This window comes from Eublepharis macularius, chromosome 10 (assembly GCF_028583425.1).
Source record: "Eublepharis macularius isolate TG4126 chromosome 10, MPM_Emac_v1.0, whole genome shotgun sequence".
Taxonomy (NCBI): domain Eukaryota; kingdom Metazoa; phylum Chordata; class Lepidosauria; order Squamata; family Eublepharidae; genus Eublepharis; species Eublepharis macularius.
Genome location: NC_072799.1, coordinates 80079007 through 80101107, shown reverse-complemented (window position 1 = coordinate 80101107; position 22101 = coordinate 80079007). Strand labels below are relative to the sequence as shown.

At 43.7% G+C, this 22101-nt stretch overlaps 2 protein-coding genes across 2 annotated transcripts; one reads left to right on the top strand and one right to left on the bottom strand.

Moving 5' to 3' along the window:
* The first annotated feature begins 12749 nt into the window (after nucleotides 1–12749).
* LOC129337027 (uncharacterized) lies at nucleotides 12750–20913 on the top strand. Its single transcript, XM_054990473.1, has 6 exons — nucleotides 12750–17481; nucleotides 17880–18056; nucleotides 18324–18488; nucleotides 19144–19320; nucleotides 19431–19544; nucleotides 20718–20913. Exons 1-6 carry the CDS (start codon nucleotides 17139–17141, stop codon nucleotides 20867–20869), a joined length of 1128 nt encoding a protein of 375 aa, XP_054846448.1. The 5' UTR covers nucleotides 12750–17138; the 3' UTR covers nucleotides 20870–20913.
* LOC129336527 (uncharacterized) lies at nucleotides 14487–15779 on the bottom strand. Its single transcript, XM_054989656.1, has 2 exons — nucleotides 15606–15779; nucleotides 14487–15194 (listed from the first exon to the last, which is right to left on the bottom strand). Exons 1-2 carry the CDS (start codon nucleotides 15777–15779, stop codon nucleotides 14487–14489), a joined length of 882 nt encoding a protein of 293 aa, XP_054845631.1.
* Nucleotides 20914–22101: the final 1188 nt, after the last annotated feature.

Sequence of the window (22101 nt, the reverse complement as noted above, 5' to 3'; positions counted from 1 at the left end):
GAGCGTGTGTAGTCTGTTATATGATCTCTGTTTTCCCTTCCTGTGAATTGCAATCTGCATTTGTAAAGCATTGCTAGATACAGTCCTGAAAACAAAGGAAGTCTTTTAAGGCATTTAGACAGACGGTGATATAGTGTGTGTATGTTTAATAAATTGTGCTCTATCCAAAAGGGATTCCCAAGTGCTATGTCACTCTGGCATTTTTGAAGAGAAGAGAAACTAAAAGGCACACCAAGACTTGAAAAACCTATTTTGGAGTGCCAGACTAAAATAAAAGGGAGCCTTGGGAAATAAGAAATCTGAAATAAGAAGTCTGACATAATATTTACCTGGATTTTATACTCAGGTGCTTTGGTTGTTCAGAAATCCATCTAAGCTATTTTAGGAAGAGTTTCAAGTTTGGTTTGTAATGCGGTATGTTTAAAATCTGAGGGAGACAATCTCTCTTTTATTATTTTTCTAGCCTTTAATTTCTAAACTGTAAAATTTTGCTTGGCTAAAACCCTACAAATTAGTTATGTCAAGAAGTAAGTTATTTCATTTGGCATTAAAGTTTTCATTTCACAGTATTGTGTGAGTACTACAACTCAATAACACTGAGCTTTCTACTAACCGTTTCCCGCCCTGCTAGAGCCTTTGGGTAAATGAACATTTTCAGAATTGGGTACAAGTATGTATGTTTTTTTCCCCAATTTTAATTTCTGAAGTTAAACTTATTGCTTCTTTTTCTGTTTTTTCCTCTTTAGTCTGAATACATTTAGGGATTGTTAGGGATTCTCTCTCTTGCCTGTTGAGACATGCTTTACACATTACAGAGAGATATAAATAGTAACAACAACCTTCAATTTATATACTGCCCTTCAGGACAGCTTAACGTCTGCTCAGAGCAGTTTACAAAGTATGTTGTTGTTGTTATCCCCACAACAATCACCCTGTGAGGTGGGTGGGGCTGAGAGAGCTCTGAAAGCTGTGACTGACCCAAGGTAACTCAACTAGCTTCAAGAGTTGTACCATCTTTGTTCTCTATCCTTCTGGGAGGAAATGTTCAGAGAAGTGTTTACAAAGTTTACAAAGTATGTTGTTGTTGTTATCCCCACAACAATCACCCTGTGAGGTGGGTGGGGCTGAGAGAGCTCTGAAAGCTGTGACTGACCCAAGGTAGCTCAACTAGCTTCAAGAGTTGTACCATCTTTGTTCTCTATCCTTCTGGGAGGAAATGTTCAGAGAAGTGTTTACAAAGTTTACAAAGTATGTTGTTGTTGTTATCCCCACAACAATCACCCTGTGAGGTGGGTGGGGCTGAGAGAGCTCTGAAAGCTGTGACTGACCCAAGGTAGCTCAACTAGCTTCAAGAGTTGTACCATCTTTGTTCTCCATCCTTCTGGGAGGAAATGTTCAGAGAAGTGTTGGGGCGGGGGAATTCCAGTGAAACCAATAGGAAACTATAACAAAACAGAACTATGAAAATGAAACAATAGTAATGAAAGAAACAATAGTAACACACAACCATACAAAGCAAGTCCCTTTTGAAATGAATAATAAAAATGAAAACAATAAAACAAACTCCAAGGAACCAGTCTAGGATGCAGAGATGTACATTTAGAATCCCAAGGAAGAAAGCAGCACTTACAAAGAAGTTCAAGGGAGGTGTTTGGCATCTCATGAAAGGTAGATTATGGGTCAGTCTTGCCTTGGTTATAGGCAGGGCTTTATTTCAACAGGAACGTGGGGGAACGGAGTTCCGGAACCTCTTGAAAATGGTCACATGGCCAGTGGCCCGCCCCTTGATCTCCAGACAGAGGAGAGTTTAGATTGCCCTCCGCACCACTTGGCAGTGTGGAGGGCAATCTAAACTCCCCTCTGTCTGGAGATCAGGGGGTGGGGCCACCAGCCATATGATCATTTTCTCCTAGGGCAACCTACTGAGTTCCGCCACCTCTTTTCTCAGAAAAAAGCCCTGGTTATAGGCACAAGTCCATGCCATTTGGGGTGGGGTGTGTGTGATTCAGTGGTAGGGTCTCTGCTTGGCATACAAACAGTCCCAAACTCAATCTCCAGCATCTCCAGTTAAAAGGACCAGGTAGTAGATGATATGAAAGACCTCTATTGAAAATCCTGGAGACCACCTGCCAGTCTGGATAGGCAATATTGATCCTGATGGAACAATTACCTGATTCAGTATAACACAGCTTCTTGTATTCATGTGTCATTTATAGGGTTACCCGGTCCAGGTTGGGAAATTCCTGGAGATTTGGGGGTGGAGCCAAGAGAGGGTGAGGTTTGGGGAGGGGAGAGGCCTCAGTAGGGTATGATGCTAGAGAGTTCACCCTTCAGAGCTGCCATTTTCTCCAGGGGAACTGGTCTCTGTTGCCTGGAGAGCAATTGTAATTCCAGCTACCACCTGGAGGCTGGCAACCCTAGTTGTTTAGACAGTGATTACAAATGTTTGGCGGATAACGATGATTGGCAAAAAACCTTTGAGTATGTCTGTAGTGTTCTGCAACATCAGGGACAAACACCGAGCCAAATTTTGCATTAGCGCAGGAACTGAATATTTGTGCGTCTTGAAAGTAAGAGTGACAACAATGCACTGACAGGCAGAGAGATATCTACACTAAAACTAAAACTCAAGGGAAATGGAATAGGGGGATAACCTTGCACTAGCTAGATAGTAGCTCTCTCACACGCACTGGCAAAAATGGCAACACAATCAGTTCCTGAGGAAATAGCTACCCCGTTTCTTACGAATGAGGCCTGCTCAGAATACTGGATTGGCACCTACCAATTGGTCTCCATTCACTTTTCTGTTGTTTTCCACAAGTCTCCATTTGAGTTTCTGTCTTTCCCTCTCCCCTCCATTTTGTTGCCAAGTCCAGCTCCTCCCTGTCTGTCATACTGGGTCAAAAATAGGATTTCTGGCCATTTTTATGAGCAATGGCGCAGAATGAGCAGCATTGCACCTATCAGTCAAGATAACTTGGAGTTAAACACAGATGTCTCTGGGACAAGCTTACCTCACGTAAGTGTCTGGCCATCAAATTATTAATTGAGGCATCTCAGTAATTAATTAGTATGCCTTTAGCCACAAAAGAGATCTGCTCCATTGACATTTATCAAAGAAATGTTCTCTTGCCTCAGACTGATCTAATTGGGAACATTGATTTCACCCACCAAAGCTATATTCTTTTAATCAGACCCAAACGGTCCCCCCCACACATGCTACCTGAATACTTTATCTCTTTTACCCTGTTTGGAAATCTCCTTGAGATCCTGGGCCATTCCTCCTCTTCATCATTATTAGGCTACACTTCTTTCCAAGCCAGGAAAGAATCCCCCCGCCCCGCCCCCAGTTTTCCTGATTCGAAATGGCCCAGGCAGGAAGTTAGTACATGACCTTGGAGCAGCACTTGCTCACAATACTTCACGTAGAGCAACAGAATTATGCAAATATTTCCCTGCAGGGTGTATTTAAGCTTAGGAAAAAAGCAGGAAGGAGAAGGCAGGAGGCCTCTCCCCACAACCCAGTGCTCGGTCTCAAGTAGAATTGGGATCCTGGGGAGCTTAAAAATGCTGTTTCCTGCAGCTGCTGTGTAACTGCAGGGAAAGCGAATCGGACACAGGGTGGGGTGCTCGATTCCCTGAGGGCCAAGGAGGGGCAATGGGGTACTCACCCTCGCAATTGCAGTCCTGTGCCCATCCATTGCACTGCAGAATATTTTCTGGCATGACATGGAAGCTATGGGTCACGCTGGTGAATTGTTTCTCAACACAACACACAGTTTCCATGCCATGCCAGAAAATGACCCCATTTTCTGGTGTGATGACAAGCACGTGCATGCCTCTCCCCAGGTGCCTTCTCTTCCCCACCAGCCAGGTAAGTGGAGGGAGAGGGCAGAGGTTGGAGCACCCCCAGCAGGGGGATAGCAACCCTGGTACAGGGAACGCTATTCCTATTCACCAAAAATGAAATGTGCAGTTTGGTTCCAAGTTCTACTGATTTCAATAAAACTGGGGCCTGGATCCAAATCACCATGCAGAGTTCTACTCATGGAGGTAAATCTTCTCCTTCTCAGCTGGTGGCTTCTATTCCTAACCCCCCCCCCCAATTAAACACCACCGAGGATCGGAAGGATTGTAAAGAAAAGCACTTACTAACTGGAACACTGGAAGGCACTTGAGAGCTTTTATCTTCATGAATAAAAATGCTAACTTGCTTTTATTAAATTATTGATTTGTAAAACCCCCACATTCTGCCACATTTCTACAAACTATGTCAGGTAACTGCAATGGATTTGCTAATTGCATAATCTTTATATTGAAGCATTAATTGGTAACTCGGGGGAATGATCCAAACCTTCATTTTGTTCTGAGTCTTCCTATATGAACTGTTCCATTTTCTCCAGCTGCCAATCCAATGCTTTGCTGGCCCTTTCTATACACAAGAGCTCCCTGGAACATTGCTACCCATCAAGATCAGATCGGATCCTGTCCATGGTTTATCAAAGAAGATGAATGTCCAAATGTACTTTTCATAATCCGACCTTATAGGTTACTTTGTTTAAACATTGACCCAGATTTCTAACCAGGGAAAACTTCTATCAAAATCTGTATTTTGTTGAATTTTAATTGGGTTTAATTTATGAGGGAAAGCTGAGTCTATGTAAAACTTTTGCTTTGTATTTTTTTTATATTGAAAAAAGAGCCATCAAATCAAATCATTTTTAATACTGCTTAAAACAATATTGCCTAGATTGGCTGAACATCTAAGAGAGAGCGAGAAAGTTGAAACACACCAATCTAGATGAAATGTAAAAAGGTCAGTGATGAGAAAAATCAAAAAGAGTCCAGTAGCACCTTTAAGACTAACCAATTTTATTGCAGCATAAGCTTTCGAGAATCAAGTTCTCTTCGTCAGATGCATGATACGAACTGGTCAAATACAGAAGAGGAGGGGGGAGAGGGGAGAGAAGGAGAGGAGGGACAAGATGCAATTAGGGGGGAGGCAACCAAAACATTCCTTTGCTAGTAAATGTAAACATCTCCTTTTGGTGTGTAGTCAGTTTGCCGTGTTAGTTTGCAGCAGTAAAAGCATCCAATTTCTATCACAACTCAATCTGTCAGCTAACAATTAATCTACGATCTCAGATCTTTAGTTTCATATCAAAACAGCTGTGCCCTTCACCCAAAGCAGATGATTCAAGTCCAGCCTACACTTCAGTTAACAGCAGAGAACTTACTTCCAGGGTGAAAAGAGTCAAACTTCATTATTTGCCATGCCCTACTCTGCGGCTTGAAGTCTCTGTTTTTCTACCAGCCTCCAATATTAGAAGTTAGCCAGACTGTCATTAAAATAATTCAGGCACTGGAATGCAGTGAGATAAAGATGTAGATGGAGGCAGTAGCATTTCTCTCTTCTTGTCTGCGCGCACAGCTTTTGTTTGTGTTTAAAAATAGAAGCTCCCTCCCCTTCTGCCCCATTCGAGAATCCCAGGAAAGGAAGAAAAAAACGCACTTCTTTGCCAATTTGTGCCTCTCAAGTGAGAAATGTAATTGCCTCTGAAACCGGGACACATTCCTCTGTGCCTGAAAATTGGCAGAAAGAAGCAGTTTAATGAGGGATATGAGGACGGAGCATTTCATCTCAATTGGACAGAGAACAACAACAGCAGAAAAGTTACGGCTGGAAAGTTGTTTCCCATTGAAACTAATGGAAACGAAGAACAAAATAAGTGGTGGCGGAGAGCAAGAATCCAAACAAGTACAGTAAACAAAAATATTACAGAGCAAAACAACCAGAATAGAAATTCTGTGCGTGGCCCTAGTCTGTGACCCTTTGAGGAAGGGAGTTGTCCTCAGGACTGAAATCACAGCCTATGGAAAGAGGCAACAGATCTATGGAGGCTCATCACAAGCTGCTGGTGTTGTACAGTGAATAGTTAGGGGGGCATAGAAAATCATCCTCTATTTGAGAGAAGCCCAGAGCAACCATGTTACAGCAACCTTGCCTTTAGTCTTCTCAGGTTATTGAAATTCTGGGTGGGATATTCAAATGATAGCCCTTAAAGCCCATACAGCATTGCAGCATGGAGGAACAATAGTCCAGAGCAACTACCAGTACAATCATATGCTGAGTTATTCCCGTTGAATTTAATAAAACGGGCACGACTGTGCAGTGGATTGTACTGTAATGGTCTATTTATTTATTTCGTTGACTTATATCCTGCCCTTCCCACAAGCGGGCTCAGGGGGTTTCCGACAAGAATATACATTTAAAACATACAATAAAATCTCATAATCATATAAATCAGATAACATGAAAAAGAAATCCAGGTTGTGATTTCCCCCCCACATTGTTTGAAACCCGAATGATCTCTGTCGTCTCACATTTTGGGGACAATGTAATATTTTTCTGCTATTTAATCGTCTCCAGGGTGGCCCTTATTTAGTCTGCCAAGGTTTGGTAAATACCGAAAAGAACAATATAACCATCACCTACTAACTATTATCTCACTGAAAATACTTGACACAGTTCTATGCAAAAATACAAAATTTTACTAGTGCGCAAAATGAACTCTAAGTGGACAATAAAGTAAAACCTGCTTAAACAACCGTGGTAGAACGTATATCACACCCTCACCTAAAAGGGGGGGGGGACATTCAGACCAATACCCAATGTCCACAGAGCCGATATAATTGTAATCAGGCTAAAAAGCCTATACAAAAATTCATCCAAGAACCAATACACTTATCACAGAATTACACATACATGTCGCCAGAGTCCCTGGTCAATGAGCGAGCTGTGACTATGATATATGTGGAGTATGAACTGCTTTGATTTGCTGTCTTTGTAACTGCTTTGAAGAAGGGGAAACCGGAAACGGGACCTCTTGCTAGCTAACCCGTTGTGGTTACAATTTGAATGTTTTTACTACAGTTTATGAATTGATTTCTCATTGACCAGTGATTCAGGCGACATGTATGTGTAATTCTGTGATAAGTGTATTGGTTCTTGGATGAATTTTTGTATAGGCTTTTTAGCCTGATTACAATTGTATCGGCTCTGTGGACATTGGGTATTGGTCTGAATGTTTCCCCCCCCCCCTTTCAGGTGAGGGTGTGATATACGTTCTACCACGGTTGTTTAAGCAGGTTTTGCTTTATTGTCCACTTAGAGTTCATTTTGTGCACTAGTAAAATTTTGTATTTTTGCATAGAACTGTGTCAAGTATTTTCAGTGAGATAATAGTTAGTAGGTGACGGTTATATTGTTCTTTTCGGTGTATTCATCCGTTACTCTCTCTACCTGTATGTTCTATGAAGGTTTGGTAAATGGCAAGAGTCCTGGCTCTCAGCGGCAGAACACCTGCTTTGCACCCCAAAGCTCCCAGTTTTGTCCTTAGATCCCCACATTCACAAGGAGAAGTGTTGTGAAAGGTTTTTTTCTGCCTGACAGCCTGAAGAGTTGCCATCAGTCAGAGCAGACAGTAATGTACTAGATGATCAAATGGTTTATCTCAGCATAAGCATCAATAGGCAACAGCTGGGCTTTTTTTCAGCTGGAACGCGGTGGAACGGAGTTCCGGAACCTCTTGAAAATGGTCACATGGCTGGTGGCCCCGCCCCCTGATCTCCAGACAGAGGGGAGTTAAGATTGCCCTCCGCGCCGCTCAGCAGCACGGAGGGCAATCTCAACTCCCCTCTGTCTGGAGATCAGGGGGCGGGGCCACCAGCCATGTGACCATTTTCTGCTAGGGCAACCCACTGAGTTCCACCACCTCTTTTCCCAGAAAGAAAGCCCTGGGCAACAGTATAGGAAAATCTCAAGAAATCCTGCTTTGCAATATGTGAAGATATTCTTTGTTAGATGTTTCCTTCTTCCAAGAAGGTAAAATAAAGGACTTCTTTAATAAAATGCAGAAGGTGGGAGGGAGGCAATCCTAAAAACACTTTTCCTGGGAATAAGTTCCATTGAAGAGACCTGAGCAGGACTCTGAGGAGACCTGCTTAGCATTTCATTGTAAGAGTCCTGCACAGAGAGAGGACCAAGAAAAAACAAAGGAGAGGGAAACACAAGTGACTTTCAGAGGAGTTATCTGTGTTAGTCTGTAGTAGCAAAATAGTAAAGAGTCCAGTAGCGTGTTTAAGACTAACCAACTTTATTGTAGCATAAGCTTTCGAGAACCACAGCTCTCTTCATCAGATGCATGGAGGGTATGAAGAAGGTGCTACTGGACTCTTTACAAGTTACTTTAAACATTATCTTTACAGTATAAGCTTTCAAGAACAACTGCTCTCTTCGCCACATGCAAGTACAATAGTCAAGAGACCAGTAGCACCTTTGAGACTAACTGACTTTATTGTATCATAAGCTTTTGAGAACCACAACTCTCTTCATGAGCTGTAGTTCTTGAAAGCTTATGCTACAATAAAGCTTATGCTTCAAAAAAGTTGGTTAGCCTTAAAGGTGCTACTGGATTCTTGACTATTTTGCAGCTACAGACTAACACAGCTGGATCTCTTTTTACAGTGTCATCCAGTTACACCCTTCTAAGCCCATCAAAGTGAATTGGCTTTGCTGGATACTGAACCTGGGACCAAAGAGATACTCTATCACTGGGCCCCAAGGAGCATTCCTTCTGCCATTTTGGGACACAAATACTTTTCTCTGCATTCCTACCCCCGGAGCTGTTGATTCAGCATTAGTTTTTACACTCCAGCATTCTGTCTTTAGAAAAAGAGAAGTTAGAAGCAGATTTTCTTTACAACTGTAAAACAGATTTAAAATGAATAGTTAAAAGGCAGATTGGATACACCAATTTTTTACGCTTTTCTCATTTTTAAAAAAGGAGGATTGATGAGAGGGCAGCTCAGGCTTCCCGACTGCTTTAGAAACTGATGTTATAGTGAGGTGATAAAAGAATGTTGACACCATTTATGCTTGAAAATGGACTGCACTTAGGCACCTATGTGGGAAGAAGGAACAATGACAGTTTCTTTCAGCCAGAATACCAATTTCTAAAGTGTTGCCTCTGTACGTGCAACCAGAAGTTCAGCTTTTAGCTGGATCAGGGCAAACAAATTCTGGGACTTGAGGCCATTTCACTGACATTTTAGGACATTTTAGGACCCATGAGCAGGGCTTTTTTTTAAGCAGGAACGTGGTGGAACAGAGTTCCAGAACCTCTTGAAAATGGTCACATGGCTGGTGGCCCTGCCCCCTGATCTCCAGGCAGAGGGGAGTTGAGATTGCCCTCCACGCTTCTCAGTGGCGCGGAAGACAGTCTCAACTCCCCTCTGTCTGGAGATCAGGGGGCAGGGCCACCAGCCATGTGACCATTTTCTCTTAGGGCAACCCACTGAGTTCTGCCACCTCTTTTCCCAGAAAAAAAGCCCTGCCCACAAGGTTCTTTTTTTGGGAGTGGGGGGGAACCAGTTTGAAACTTTCCTCATTTTCCCACAGGAAAATGCTCTGTTCACCCTGAACAGCTGTCATATTATGGAAGTATATACTCAGGAAAACAATGAAAATGTAGAAAGTACCCAACCATCAAAGGTAAAAGCTTAAGTTCACTGGACAGAAATTCTATTTGTTGCTTTTCATTTACAGACCACGAAACACATCCTATACGGAACCTCCTTGAAGTGACATCAGGCTTATATCTATGATTCTTGTCAATGTAGAAGTATCGTTCCAAAAACGTATTTAGAAGGGTATGGCTTGGCTCATTTAAAATTCAAACACAGAAAATAATGAAATTATATATTGGTGTATCCAGCAAAGAAACTCAGTTTAAGATCTATCTCTAATTATTACAGTGAGGGGTGTGTCTGTGAAACTTTCCTTGTTGTACCATTATACCACTGAGAGCCAGTTTGGTGTAGAGGTTAAGAGCAGCAGGACTCTAATCTGGAGAACCAGGTTTGATTCCTCACTTCTCCACTTGAAGCCAGCTGGGTGACCTTGGGCCTGTCACAGCTCTCTCAGAGCTCTCTCAGCCCCACCCACTTCACAGGGTGATTGTCTTGAGGATAATAATAGCACACTTTGTAAACCTCTCTGAGTGGGTGTTAAGTTGTCCTGAAGGGCAGTATATAAATCATTGTTGTTATAAGAATGATGTTTGACTTCAGTGTGACTACAGCAAGGCAAAAGAATCTTCTCCTGTTTCCAGAATCTTTTGTCAAGTGAACCATGACCACTGTACAAATGGGATGCAGAGTTAAGTTAAAACAGCGATGTGTTTTTGCTTGGCAGCTTGGTACATCTTTAAGCCCCTTTATACACTAAAAATTTAAGAAAATAAAATGTGTATAAAGGGGCTTGAAGACTTACTGGTAGGCAGTGTTGCACTTGTGGTCGAAAGGGCAGTGCCAGAGTGAGAGGTGCCGCTGGATGAGGCAGAGAGGAGTGCAGGAGGGGCCTCTTTTCTCTCCAGCTGCCGGTTGTGGTCAGTGCCACCATTCCTTTGTTGAGGGGTAGAGGCAATGGACAGACTCCCTCCTTCCCTTGGGGCCAGCTGTGAGTGAGAGTTGCTTGTCACAACTTTATGGGGGTTTGAGACATTTGGCCAGATCCACTGGAGTGATCATGCTTACTCCTCCCTTTTCGGGATTCCCTTAAGGGATGTGGGGGGAATCAAAGGTACACATCTGGGCTGGCCATTGCAGGCTTTAATCTGGGTGGCAGAGACTGCCTGGGCCATGCCTGGAGAGGGACACACCTCCTGCCATCCAGTGGTGCCAAGCAGGCATGCTAGGGAAGCAATCATGGAGAGGCAAAGGGCCGTTCAGTGCAGTGGATCCATTGCCATATGCCTCACCAATGCTCCAATGGCTGTAATCAAGAAAGATGTGGCTCGTTTCATCCAAATGTTGGTGGTCGTGCATTCTTTGCCTGGGGGCACCAACCTCACCATCGCCTATACAGATGCAAAAATTCTTGTGAGTCTAGTATGATAGAGACCTCAGCCCACTTAGAGATATTTCACACTCACACTTAGCAGCGTATCTGTCCCTGGTTTGCATCCCATGTTTTCAGAGTTTTCACATTAGCAAGGCATCCATGGGACGCAGAGCCGCTGTCAGTCCGGGTTATCCCCGATTTTTCTCACTGCGGACATACCGCGAATTTTCCCATAATCCGCTGCCAACTCAATGCTGATCCGATAAATCCCAGTGTGAACACTTTTGTCCCTTTTTTGCTTCTCTCTCCCCCCGCTAAGTCTTGTCGTCGGAAGCTGATTGGTCTGCATCTCCAGCTCCCCAAATGCTTCGTCCGCCATTTTTTCCCCGCTACCTAAACATTTCAGCGGTACATCTCCATTGGTGCCATCTCTATTCTTCTCTCCCCGTCTTTTGCATCCTGATAAGTTCGTGTTACGCGCCTCACATTTCCAACCCCCCCCCTTAAAAAAATGTTTGCCTAGCGGTGAGCGATTGTGGTCATGATGAACCAAACGTTTCAGTGACAACCCCTCTCCACTCAAAACTCTCTGCATTTTGACAATTCAATCAGGAACCACCATCGACATTTTCCAGTAATGAAAAATAAAATTGGCCATAACGTTTCTGCGTTCTGTGGATGCAAAGGTGCATTGAGACATCTCCAATTGTGTGTTCTACATATTTTGACTCCTTTTTTCGGGATGGGAATGGGGTTGGGGCAGTGGGTGGTGCCCTCAAACGAGGTTCAAACTCACCCCTTCTGGGATCACGTGATTTTTGTGGACCAATGGGGTGCCATTATTTGCTGGGCGGGAAATTCAACTCCTGCGATCTGTGCCACCTCCGTGCACTGCTCAACGGTTGCTCAAGGAAATGGCTGCACTAAAACCAACCAGTGGGAGAGGGGTCTCCTGGAGGGAGAAGGAGACATTGGACCTCATTGAATTTTGGGGTGAGGAGAAGGTGCAAGAGGCACTATTGCTCTGTCACAGGAACATTGATGTTTTCGAGCGCATCTCAGAGCAGATGGTGGCGAGAGGCCATGCAAGAACCGCACTCGAATGCCGGACAAAAACAAAAGCTTTGAGACAGGAGTACAAGAGGGTCGCGGCACACAATGGAAGATCGGGAAATGCCCCTGCAACATGCCCTTTCTATGCACAGCTTGCAAGAATTTTCAGAGGGGATGCAAGCATACGGCCACAAAGGGTGGCAAGAAGTCTTAACCTGCAGTCGGTGAGCAATGCCGACCCCATGGGGGAAGATCGGTCGAACCATGGCGTTCCCGCTCCATGGGAGGGATCAGAGGAACTATTCACACATCCAATGGTCACTCTACATCTTCAGGCGGTCCCCGCTTCCACTCCCAATGATTCAGGTGAGCATGCAGTTTTGACCGACATGACTGGTCCTTGGTTGGGGTGGGTTCGCTGTGCCCTCCAGTGTGCCCCGCCTGGGCAGAACTTTCCCGGAGTCTCAGGGGCATTTTTTCCTTCTGCTTAGGATTTCGGGGATATGCTCAACGGATTGATTGTGTTTGGGTTATCACTGCAGGAGAGGGATGAGGCGCAAGTGGGGGGGCATTTCCCTGATTTAACTTTTGTGCGTGGAAGGATGTGTTGTTTATTCTGCCTATGCCTGTTCTGGGGTTTTTCCTTGAAAACTTCCATCCAACATTCCTCTCATTCAGGAAATTGGTGCCTTGTACCAACATACATTTCCATCTTAGTGAGGGGATTGGGATGGGTGAGGGGGGGGGGAAGACACGGTGTTTGATGATGGTGCAAGGGGGCCCCATCTCACTTAAAGCATGGTGAAAACATTTTTAGAGGTGTGCCTTCACAAAATAAACATCCCACAGTACTTCATTTACCTTCATGGTGGACTCCAAAACAAGGTGCCCCATTCTTCAAACAATATCCATGTTTCTATATGGAGAAAAAGGAATTCATCTTCCCAGGTAGTTCAGGGTGGCCTTTTGTAATCAAAATGCTGCCAACTTTCATGGTGCCTGCTCCCACCTGTCCTAACTTCCTCTAACATGGTTCAGGCAGATGCCGGTTGGGTGGTCCTTTTAATGGACTGAAAAATATGTTGTTCTTGGCACCCTCTTTCTCCATCATCTCCCACGTTGAAAATAAGAGAGGCTGGTCGTTCTGGGGTTAGGAATATTGCATGAAAGATGCCCAGTGACATCAGGGGAACGTTTCCTACCTGTCCTCCAACCCCCCAAGCAAGCACCAAGGCAAACCAACCTGGAGGGGGGGGGCATTTGGTTCCACCTCGAAGGGCGGTTCTCGTGCCACACAACTTCGTGCCTTTAACTGTGCGGTAGACCAGACACCGTCTACATTGGTGGTGGGGGAGAACACCAAAGGGCATCTGGAGAGCTGGGTGTGATTCCCCACTCCTCCGCTTGAAGACAGCTGGGTCACCTTGGCCGAGACACAGTTCTTTGGAGCTCTCTCAGCAACACCCACCTCACAGGGTGACTTTTTTGGGGGAATAATAACAGTTAGTAAACCGCTCTGAGTGGGCATTAGGTTGTCCTGAAGGGCGGTATATAAATCGAATGCTATTATTATTATTATAGGGGAAAATAGGGCACAAGTCACCTCACCTTACAGAGCAACCCAAAACACAATTGCTATAAGAAAGGATTTTTTATGTCACTTGTTTGAATATAAAAACCGGTGGGTGCAGACCTAAGGCCGTGACAGCATTCCCTCAACCAGAGAGATAACACTACGTAATTCACACACAATAATCCCCCGATCAAAATTGCTGGCAGAATTTGTGCATGCTATTTGTGTTATTTGGTGTTGTGGGCTGCTTTCGTGTCCTGTTGTGCCCACCAAATGGGAACCTGAAAGACCTTAAAGAAATAATTTTTTTTATTTCCCGTAATAGAGTTTGGTTTAATTCTGCACAGTATGGTTAGTTGTGTTATGTACTGCCTGTGTTATGTCTCACACTGTCCTTCTCAATTTTAGTTTGAAGGAGAGAATGGTTTTTTTATAATAGAGTACTTTGGTGTGTGGTTGTCATTTTTCCTTTGTTCTGTAGGTGGTTCCCATCGCAGGGAACACTGTGGAAGTGTGACGTTGGGGGAGGGTGTTTGTGGATCTGATGCTGTTTCACACGGATAAGCTAGCATTCAACAGTGTGCTGACCATCTTGGCACCCCTGGGCTGTGCAATGATGAACCCTTTTTTTCACTTTCTCTCTTTGTGGAAACCCCTCCTGCTCACTTGATGCCCACCAAACAGAACATTTCTTACCATGATGTTATAAAAATTTATTTCAAAACAGGAATGGAACAATGAGAATTCACTCATTAGATCATCATTGAATCTCTAAACAAAGCTTTCTAACAAACCATGTTTCATAGGAATCCAGCACTTGCAACTGAATGCATGACACATCCAATCAAGGCAAAACCAACAAGAAACATTTTTTGAAACCGTGAGTCCAACCTCTGAACATGCAACAAGTTCAACCACAGATTTTTTCACAATCAGACTGAAGAGTTTTTTATATTGTTAGATTTCTCTGTTTCGAAACATGTGGCGTGCAAGGGCATCGCGCACCAACTTCCCCTCCTCCCGGTGCCTTCTGTCTCCCACAGGGAGTTCAAGAGATTCCTCATCCACCTCCACAGGCCTCACGGGAGAATCATCCTCTGGAATGCCATGACCTTTCAATTCACAAATGTTATGTAGCACCACACACGCGGTAGCTATGCAGGTCACATTCTCCTCCGCAACCATAAGCTGTGACCTCAAACACCTCCAGCGCCCCTTCAAACGTCCGAAACATCTTTCCACTATGGTCCTAGCTCTGGTGAGGCAGCGGTCAAAGTATGCTTCTGCGGGAGTGTGGGGCCTATTGAAGGGCTTCATCAGCCACCTTCTCATGGGGTAGGCTGCATCAGATATGATGAGTGGTGGCACGGTTACACCCTCTATTGTAAGACTGGGGTTGCCTGGCACAAACACCCCCGCATCCATTGCCGTACAAATTGCAGAATTCACAAAAACAAAGGCGTCATGGTTCCGCCCACTCCAGCCAACCTCTGCATCAATGAATCTTCCAGTATGGTCCACCGTGCCCTGGATGAGAATGGAATTGAATTTCTTGCGGTTGATGTACTCCCGTCCACGGCCTTTAAATTTGCAAATGGCAACATGGGTGCCATCAACTGCACCAATGCAATGAGGAAAGCCAAGTTTCTGAAATCCAGACATAATCTGCAATGAAAGAGAAAAAAACAAGATTGCTGTTAGAGAGAATCCCCTCTTTCTCCCACCGCCTATATTCATAATCTCCTCACTACAGCGCTGAGGCAGTCTCACATCTCCAGAATCCAGAGGAGTTAGCCATAGTCTGTACTAGTGAAATAAAAAAGAGTACAGTAGAACCCTCAGCACTTGCAAATTTTACTGTAGCTCAAGCTTTTGAGAATCACAGTTCGCTTGTTCAAACGCACAAGAAAAAAGGGAACCGCGACTCTCGAAAGCTCATGGCACGATAAAATTGGTTTAAAGGTGCAGCTCATTGCCTACGTGTCAGCAACATAGTTTTTTGTGCTTCAAATTGTAATCTTTGACCAGTACAGTTTGAATGGAGACTGTTACTCTGGGAGATGAGTGCGTACTCACCCTCGCCACATCAGGTCCAAGGCACACGACTCTACTGAGTAGCTCCAATTCTATCGCCAAGCAGACCTCCAAGACGATTCCTGCCACTGTTGAAATACCCACTCCGAATTGGTTCATGCATTGACGGTAAGTCGAACAGTTGGCAAGATACCAAAGTGCTATGGCGACTCTCATCTCCACAGAGATTGGATTGCGAAGTCTGGTGCGCTGACGGGAAAGACGGTGCCCTATGGAATGAACCAATTCATTGAAAGTCTCCCTGGTCATACGAAAATTTTCAATCCACAGCTGGTCATCCCATATGGCAGTGACGAAATTGTCCCACCAGTCCCTGCTACGGGGATAAATCCAGTAGCGACGGGGGACTCTGATTCCGGCTACAGCGAGAAAACGTGCTCTGTTCATTGCTGTTCTCCTTGTTCTCCATAAAGGCGGAGGTATGCACCTCAGTGCAAGTGATTTCCTAAGCATTCTCCTTCTTCTAACCACTCGCATCCAGTAACTGTTGCAGGCATCGATCGATCGCTGAATATAGATAAAGATGATGTGAAGCAAGGCCAGTGCCAATGCTCGGACCGCAGACATAATTCAGCAGAATAAAATCGGGCTCAAAAAATCCTCCGCAATTCCAAAGTATGCCGTGAGACAAATGTGTTCACAAGAGTGGAGAACGCACAGTTCCAAGGAAAACTCCCGCCCAAGTTGGCCAGCCTATCATCGTGGCCACATTTTTGGCGGGAGAAAAATCATGACTTCCTAGAGGGGAGGAAGGACATTTGCTAGGGATAGTTGTGCTTGTGTCTTTTAGGGCAAAGAGCATAGAGTAGACTTGCAGGAGCAGATTGACCAGTTCTTCCACTCAAATGTCGCGATGACTACACATGTGATGGAGCAAAATTAAGAGGGGCGGATTACAGTGGATTGATGTGTTGACCCCCTCCCCAGTCCAGTTTTCCTGACTCTGAAACACCTAAAAAAAAAAAAAAGCGGTATGTATGTTTTGTGAAGTAGCGCTTTGTTTTATTAAAAAAAAAGTACTCGGTCCCGTTTTTTTCAAGCACAAGGAATGCAGTCAGTCTAAAGCGTTGTGTGATTCTTTGCCCTGTCAATTCGCACACGCACCACTGTCTTGTTCGGTTCCCACAATTTCTTTCCCCTTTACTAGTCACGTGATGGAAAAGAAATCGAGTTTCACGTTCATCCATCCACGAAAGAGTAAAAAACGGTGCGGTAGGGTAGGAAATCTTGTCCTAGATTTTTTTTTAAAATGGTTTATCTGTGTTCACCACGAATTAAACAAAAATACACTTCAATGTCACAGTCACAAGTCCACACGCTTCTGAGAAATTATCATAAGCCTCCACTTGATCTGTCCACCAAAATAAATTTTTACTTGAGAACATTCCATGTTTTTGGCGGGCACTAAGACGATTGGCTAAAATCGTTGAGGGGGCGGGCGGATGAAATGGGAGACCAATCACTCTTGAGAGAACTTTTTGGAATTTGTGTGTGGCGCAGTTCACTTGGTGCAAAATGATTTCCCGGCGTCATGGAAATGTCTGGGAAGTGGAGGAGGTATCTCTTCTTCTGAGGGTTGTTCGGAGGAGTGGGCATGCATCTCGGTTAATGGCCAGCACGCAATCAAGCAACCGCGGCATCTATCGATTTCTTTCAAGAGTGCTACGCAGTCGCGGATTTCATCGAACGGCCAACCAGTGTCGAAGCAAATTCCAAAAACTGAAGTCCGATTTCATTTCATCAATGGAGGCACTGCAATGCATTCCTAGAAGCAGTCGTAGAATTAGGGTGCACAACGCGATGATGCTAATCTGGAAGGCGGCAGGGAGGCCTCGATGTCAAGAAAGACCTCATGATGGTGAGTTTTTTGAACCCCCCCCCCTTCCATGGCGGACCATGCAAGTCCCCCATGTTTAATGACACCTTTTTAGTGGCATGTTCTCAAAGAGACTTCATTCCTCATTAACAAATGGGTGGTTTTTGAAGTCAACCTTCTGTTTGTCACGCTCTAATTTTAATCTTCGAATTATTTGTCACGATTGGAAAGCCATAGAGTGTTCTTAGAGAAATACCATCTCCTCAAAAGCATCTTTCATGTTAATATGCAATTCCCCCGGTCACCACTTTTATGCTATGCATCCTGTTTGATCCCTTTAACTGAATGCCTGGATCATAAAAAGCAAAGTAAGTAAAGGGAAACATTATCAGGGCGATCATTCCGTTTTTTACCATTGTTCAAATGATTTTTCATTTCAGAGATTATCTGTGAAAGAGCAGTCAAGATTGAAGAAACTTCATCTGAGGATGATGAGAATTCAGAAACTGTTGCAGTGGAATCATCAAGTGCAGCAGAATCTGATGCACAAGCCTATGCACCTCTTGGAGTGACAACTGAAGACCCAGCAAAGATCAATACAGCAGCAGTTCCTCAAGGTAAGTTTAACTTTTTATGTGATTGTCAGCTTACTAGTGTTTACCCATGGCAAACTAATTCAAAAACCATCGCCAGGATTCTTAGGAAGTCATGAACTCCAAACAAAGCCACCATTTTTAATTTGTTTTTTGATCCGTCATCAGATCAGAAAATGGTGCAATTTTAAAAATTTGCTTTCTTGTCCAAGTACTTTGAGAAGTGAGTGGTGTATTCCATGTACCAATAACAAGATCATTAATTGGAATTCTGCTGTATTAAATCACTAGCTTCAGAGAGAGAAAGAACAGATGACAGTGGATCTCATTGCCTAGAAACTGAAGAAACCGTAATCGTTATATCTTCCGGCAGTAGTCACGAAGAAGCAACTGATGACATGACTGCTCCTGAAACCATAATGCCCGGAGATGTATCTCCACAACCGAGTACCTCAGGTAATTTTTTGTGTGGTTCACACGTGCCATCAAGAGCTGCTCTGAAAATTGTGGGATTGCATGAGATTCTGCAGGAATGAATGGCCATTATTTTGCCAATCAAAGCACTATTGCCTGGGCAAAATACCATCAAGGTAACCAGATCCACTCTCAGCTAAAACAAAACATATTTGTTCTCCATGATGACTCCTTTGAAGGTGAGTAGAGTACAACTAACACCTTGTCAACGTTTCTTGAGTGGTACGTGAAGTGAACACGATCTCTTGATATAGCTCTCATCACTAGAAAACAATTTCAGCCTTTATTTTTCAAGGGTGTTTAGCAGTGTTCCCATTATCTTGTTTCCTTTGTTTTTTCCTGTGCCTAAGGCTGTTATCTTCTGCGCGGTTTCTCCGGCAGAAAAAATTGTCTCTGTATCAGCAGTCCAAAGTCTTCATAACCCAAAGTGGTGACTTATCTTCCATCCTTCATCATCGTGAATGTAAACAATGCCCAACATGTGGTGATGAGGAGATCAGTTCATTCCTTGAACAAAACACACTGCGGCTCTAAAGATGTCAAGCATAGGCTCAAACTACAGCCTTGCCAACACTTGCACAACCTTCAGATGTGGGATTCCTCTGGAAATTTCTAACAAAACCTTTTCTCTTTCTAGCTTCTTTAGCAACACACAGTGGTGCCGCAGTGAGAAAGTATGCCATGAGCGCTGAGCACAAACTTCACATAATTGAGGAAACAACTTCTTCTGATGCTGAGGATGAGGACAGAAACGCCGTTGAGGAAGGCAGAACCGAGGATGCAGAGGGAACTCCAGTTCTCTCATTTTCCACAGGCACGTTTTAGCTATGCCACATTTGAGTGGAGTTACATTTTTCGCTGATTTATTTTGCTGGGTGACACTTCAATATCTGCCTAAAATATTGACTGACTTTAATTTTGCAGGTGATACTTCAGCGGGAGGTTTGCGTGACATGATGCCAAATAAAGACCAATCCGCTGATATTGGCGAGATCTATCGTAGTATGCTGGGAATACAATCTCTATGTCTATCAAGAAGTAAGTATGACTATTCCAAGGAAAACTTGAGGCAGAGTTTGGTGTGGTGTTTCTGATCACGCGGCTCAGATCAGGCGCGACAGTACCAATCCCACATCACGTATGGAAGTCAGTAGGGAAACATTCACCGAGTCATTGATATGTGGATTCATAGATCCAGATAAGTCATCAGTTCTAGTCTGTGGTCACATAATCAAATAGTGTCCGTTCAAAACTATTGACATAACCGATGTAATTGAAGCACATTTCATGAATCACTAGACTATTTGGCAGATGCAAGTAGGCACAAAGGATACATTTTTCATAGGTTTTGAACGCGTGGTGGGTGCAGGGTGGATTCAAACAACTCCTTCCAATATGTGGATGCAAACATCTCCCCCTGGTATGCAGATCAGTCCATCCCTGTAATGGGTCATAGGAGTGGCCACGTTAGTCTGCGGTTGCAGAATAAAAGAGACTCCTCCGGCACCTCCGAGAACAACCACTTCCAATGTTGCGGATTCCTTTGATAACCAGGGCTCTCCCCACCAGATAAAGTTTGACAAAGAGAACTGTGAACACCAAAAGCCAAAATATCGGCTTTCGTGGAACACACATCTCTCCGTCAGATGCGTCCAGTGGTGAGAGCTATGTTTCTCCACAGATTTTGCTGCATTAGTTTCAGTTGGTCTGGGAGGTGAGGCCATACTCTTTTGCAATTTGCAAACATGTAGTTATAGCTTGGCTTCCATGTACCTTATCATGGGCAAAATGATCTCAATATCATAAGAATATGGTTGCATTGGCATATCAGATGGAAATGTAAGCATCTACCCCACAGTGTCCACTCCTTTTATGCACCTAACCATTATCTTTTGACCCACTATGCAACGTACAAAGAGCGCAACTCATAACGACAACTTACGCTTAAATTAAATGGGTCAGTATCAAGGGTACAACTGGACTCTGTTTGATTTTGTTTTCTGGAGCCATCTCAGCACCACCAACCGTACCTGGTGATTGTTTTGTGGATATTTTCAAACCTTGAAAAATGCCAGGAATGGCCTTCAAGTTTTCCACAAGGATTAAAAAAAATTGTTTGTCACTGGTGTGGTTTTGATAACCGCAAAGTTCTCGCAATGTCGAAACCCATCTCTTCATGAAGAAATAAATTTTTTTGCTGTTTCTCAACAGTGGGAAGATACCATGAAAGAATATGCCGATTGGAGAGAAACAATAGAAGCCTTCACAAAGAACTGAGTTCTCTAAAGAAAAAGGTTTCTGCACTTGAGCGAGGTCATCGTAGCTCAGGATCAGAGCAATCAGGAGATGACAAGAAGAATTAGCCAGTGTTATGTCAGCTTGAAGAATGTTTAAGCAATATTTTAGTTTGTTTAAGAAAGAAAAAAAATGTATGTTTAAAAATAACGTAATGGAAGGAAAGATTACAATTGACAACTCTCACATGTCAATTATTTCCAGTGCTTTATGAATCATGTTGAAGTTGTTTGCAATGTGGATAATAATTTCTCATGAACAGCAAAAGCAAGATCTTATTTTCATTTTTTTCTAATCACTGTGTGGTTCTAATGTCATGCAAAATTGGAATTTTGAATCAGTGACAAGATTTTTGTTCCTTGGTGTTGGGAAGTCTGTGTTATTTGTTTCTGATAAATAAATCTGTTTTCAATGTTAAAAAATAAGACATTGTGTGTGTTAAACGTTGTTATGGACTGAGAATTTTTCAGAGGTGTCCCCGCAGTTCACGAGCAATCTATTTATTATGCTTGACACTTAACATCTATCATGGCTCGGTTTCAATAGTTGACAAGGCCGTATGTGTCTGTGATGGGTAAACATGAGAACACCTCAAGATGTTAGTTAATTGCAGCAGTTAGGCAACCACCCCACCGGTCCCTATCTTGGGGAAAAATTGAAAAAGATGCCACACAGAGTCATTCATAACATAGGTTTATGTTGTTTCCTGAACTATCAGTCCAGTGGAGCAAGCAAACATGGAACAGTTGTAAAGGTGAAAATCTATTGACATACTGTTACTGCATGACAGAAATCCAGGGAGAAGCCGCAGCTTGCAGCAGACTCTAGAACCATAAGTTGACAGACCCACACGTCACCTCCCCTGGCATCCTCATCTTGAATTTATCCACACGGTCAAAAGAAGCCTGTTCCCCTGATCACACTAGATGCAATAGCATCTTTCATGTTGTGGATCAAGTCACATAGCAGAAACAAAAAGAGGACCCACAAGTGACAAAAGGCACAGATGGAACCAATGGTCATATGACATGCTGCTTCGATGCAGGAAGTGGGAAAGCAAGTCTTGAAGCATCTCTGCCTCAATGCTGTCAAGTGGACTTTTAAGCTGTCTGTCGTGTGGCAGAACGCACAGTCTGCTGCATTTCACATTGTAACATGAGGATCAACAACCTTGGTCCCATCTGTGCCGTTTGTCAGCTGACGTTCCATGTCCACTGGTAGTAAGAACTGACAGATGACTTGGTCATTAGCCACCCCCCCTCCCCCTTTCTGGGCAGAGTGGGCAGGAGAAGGTGGTTGA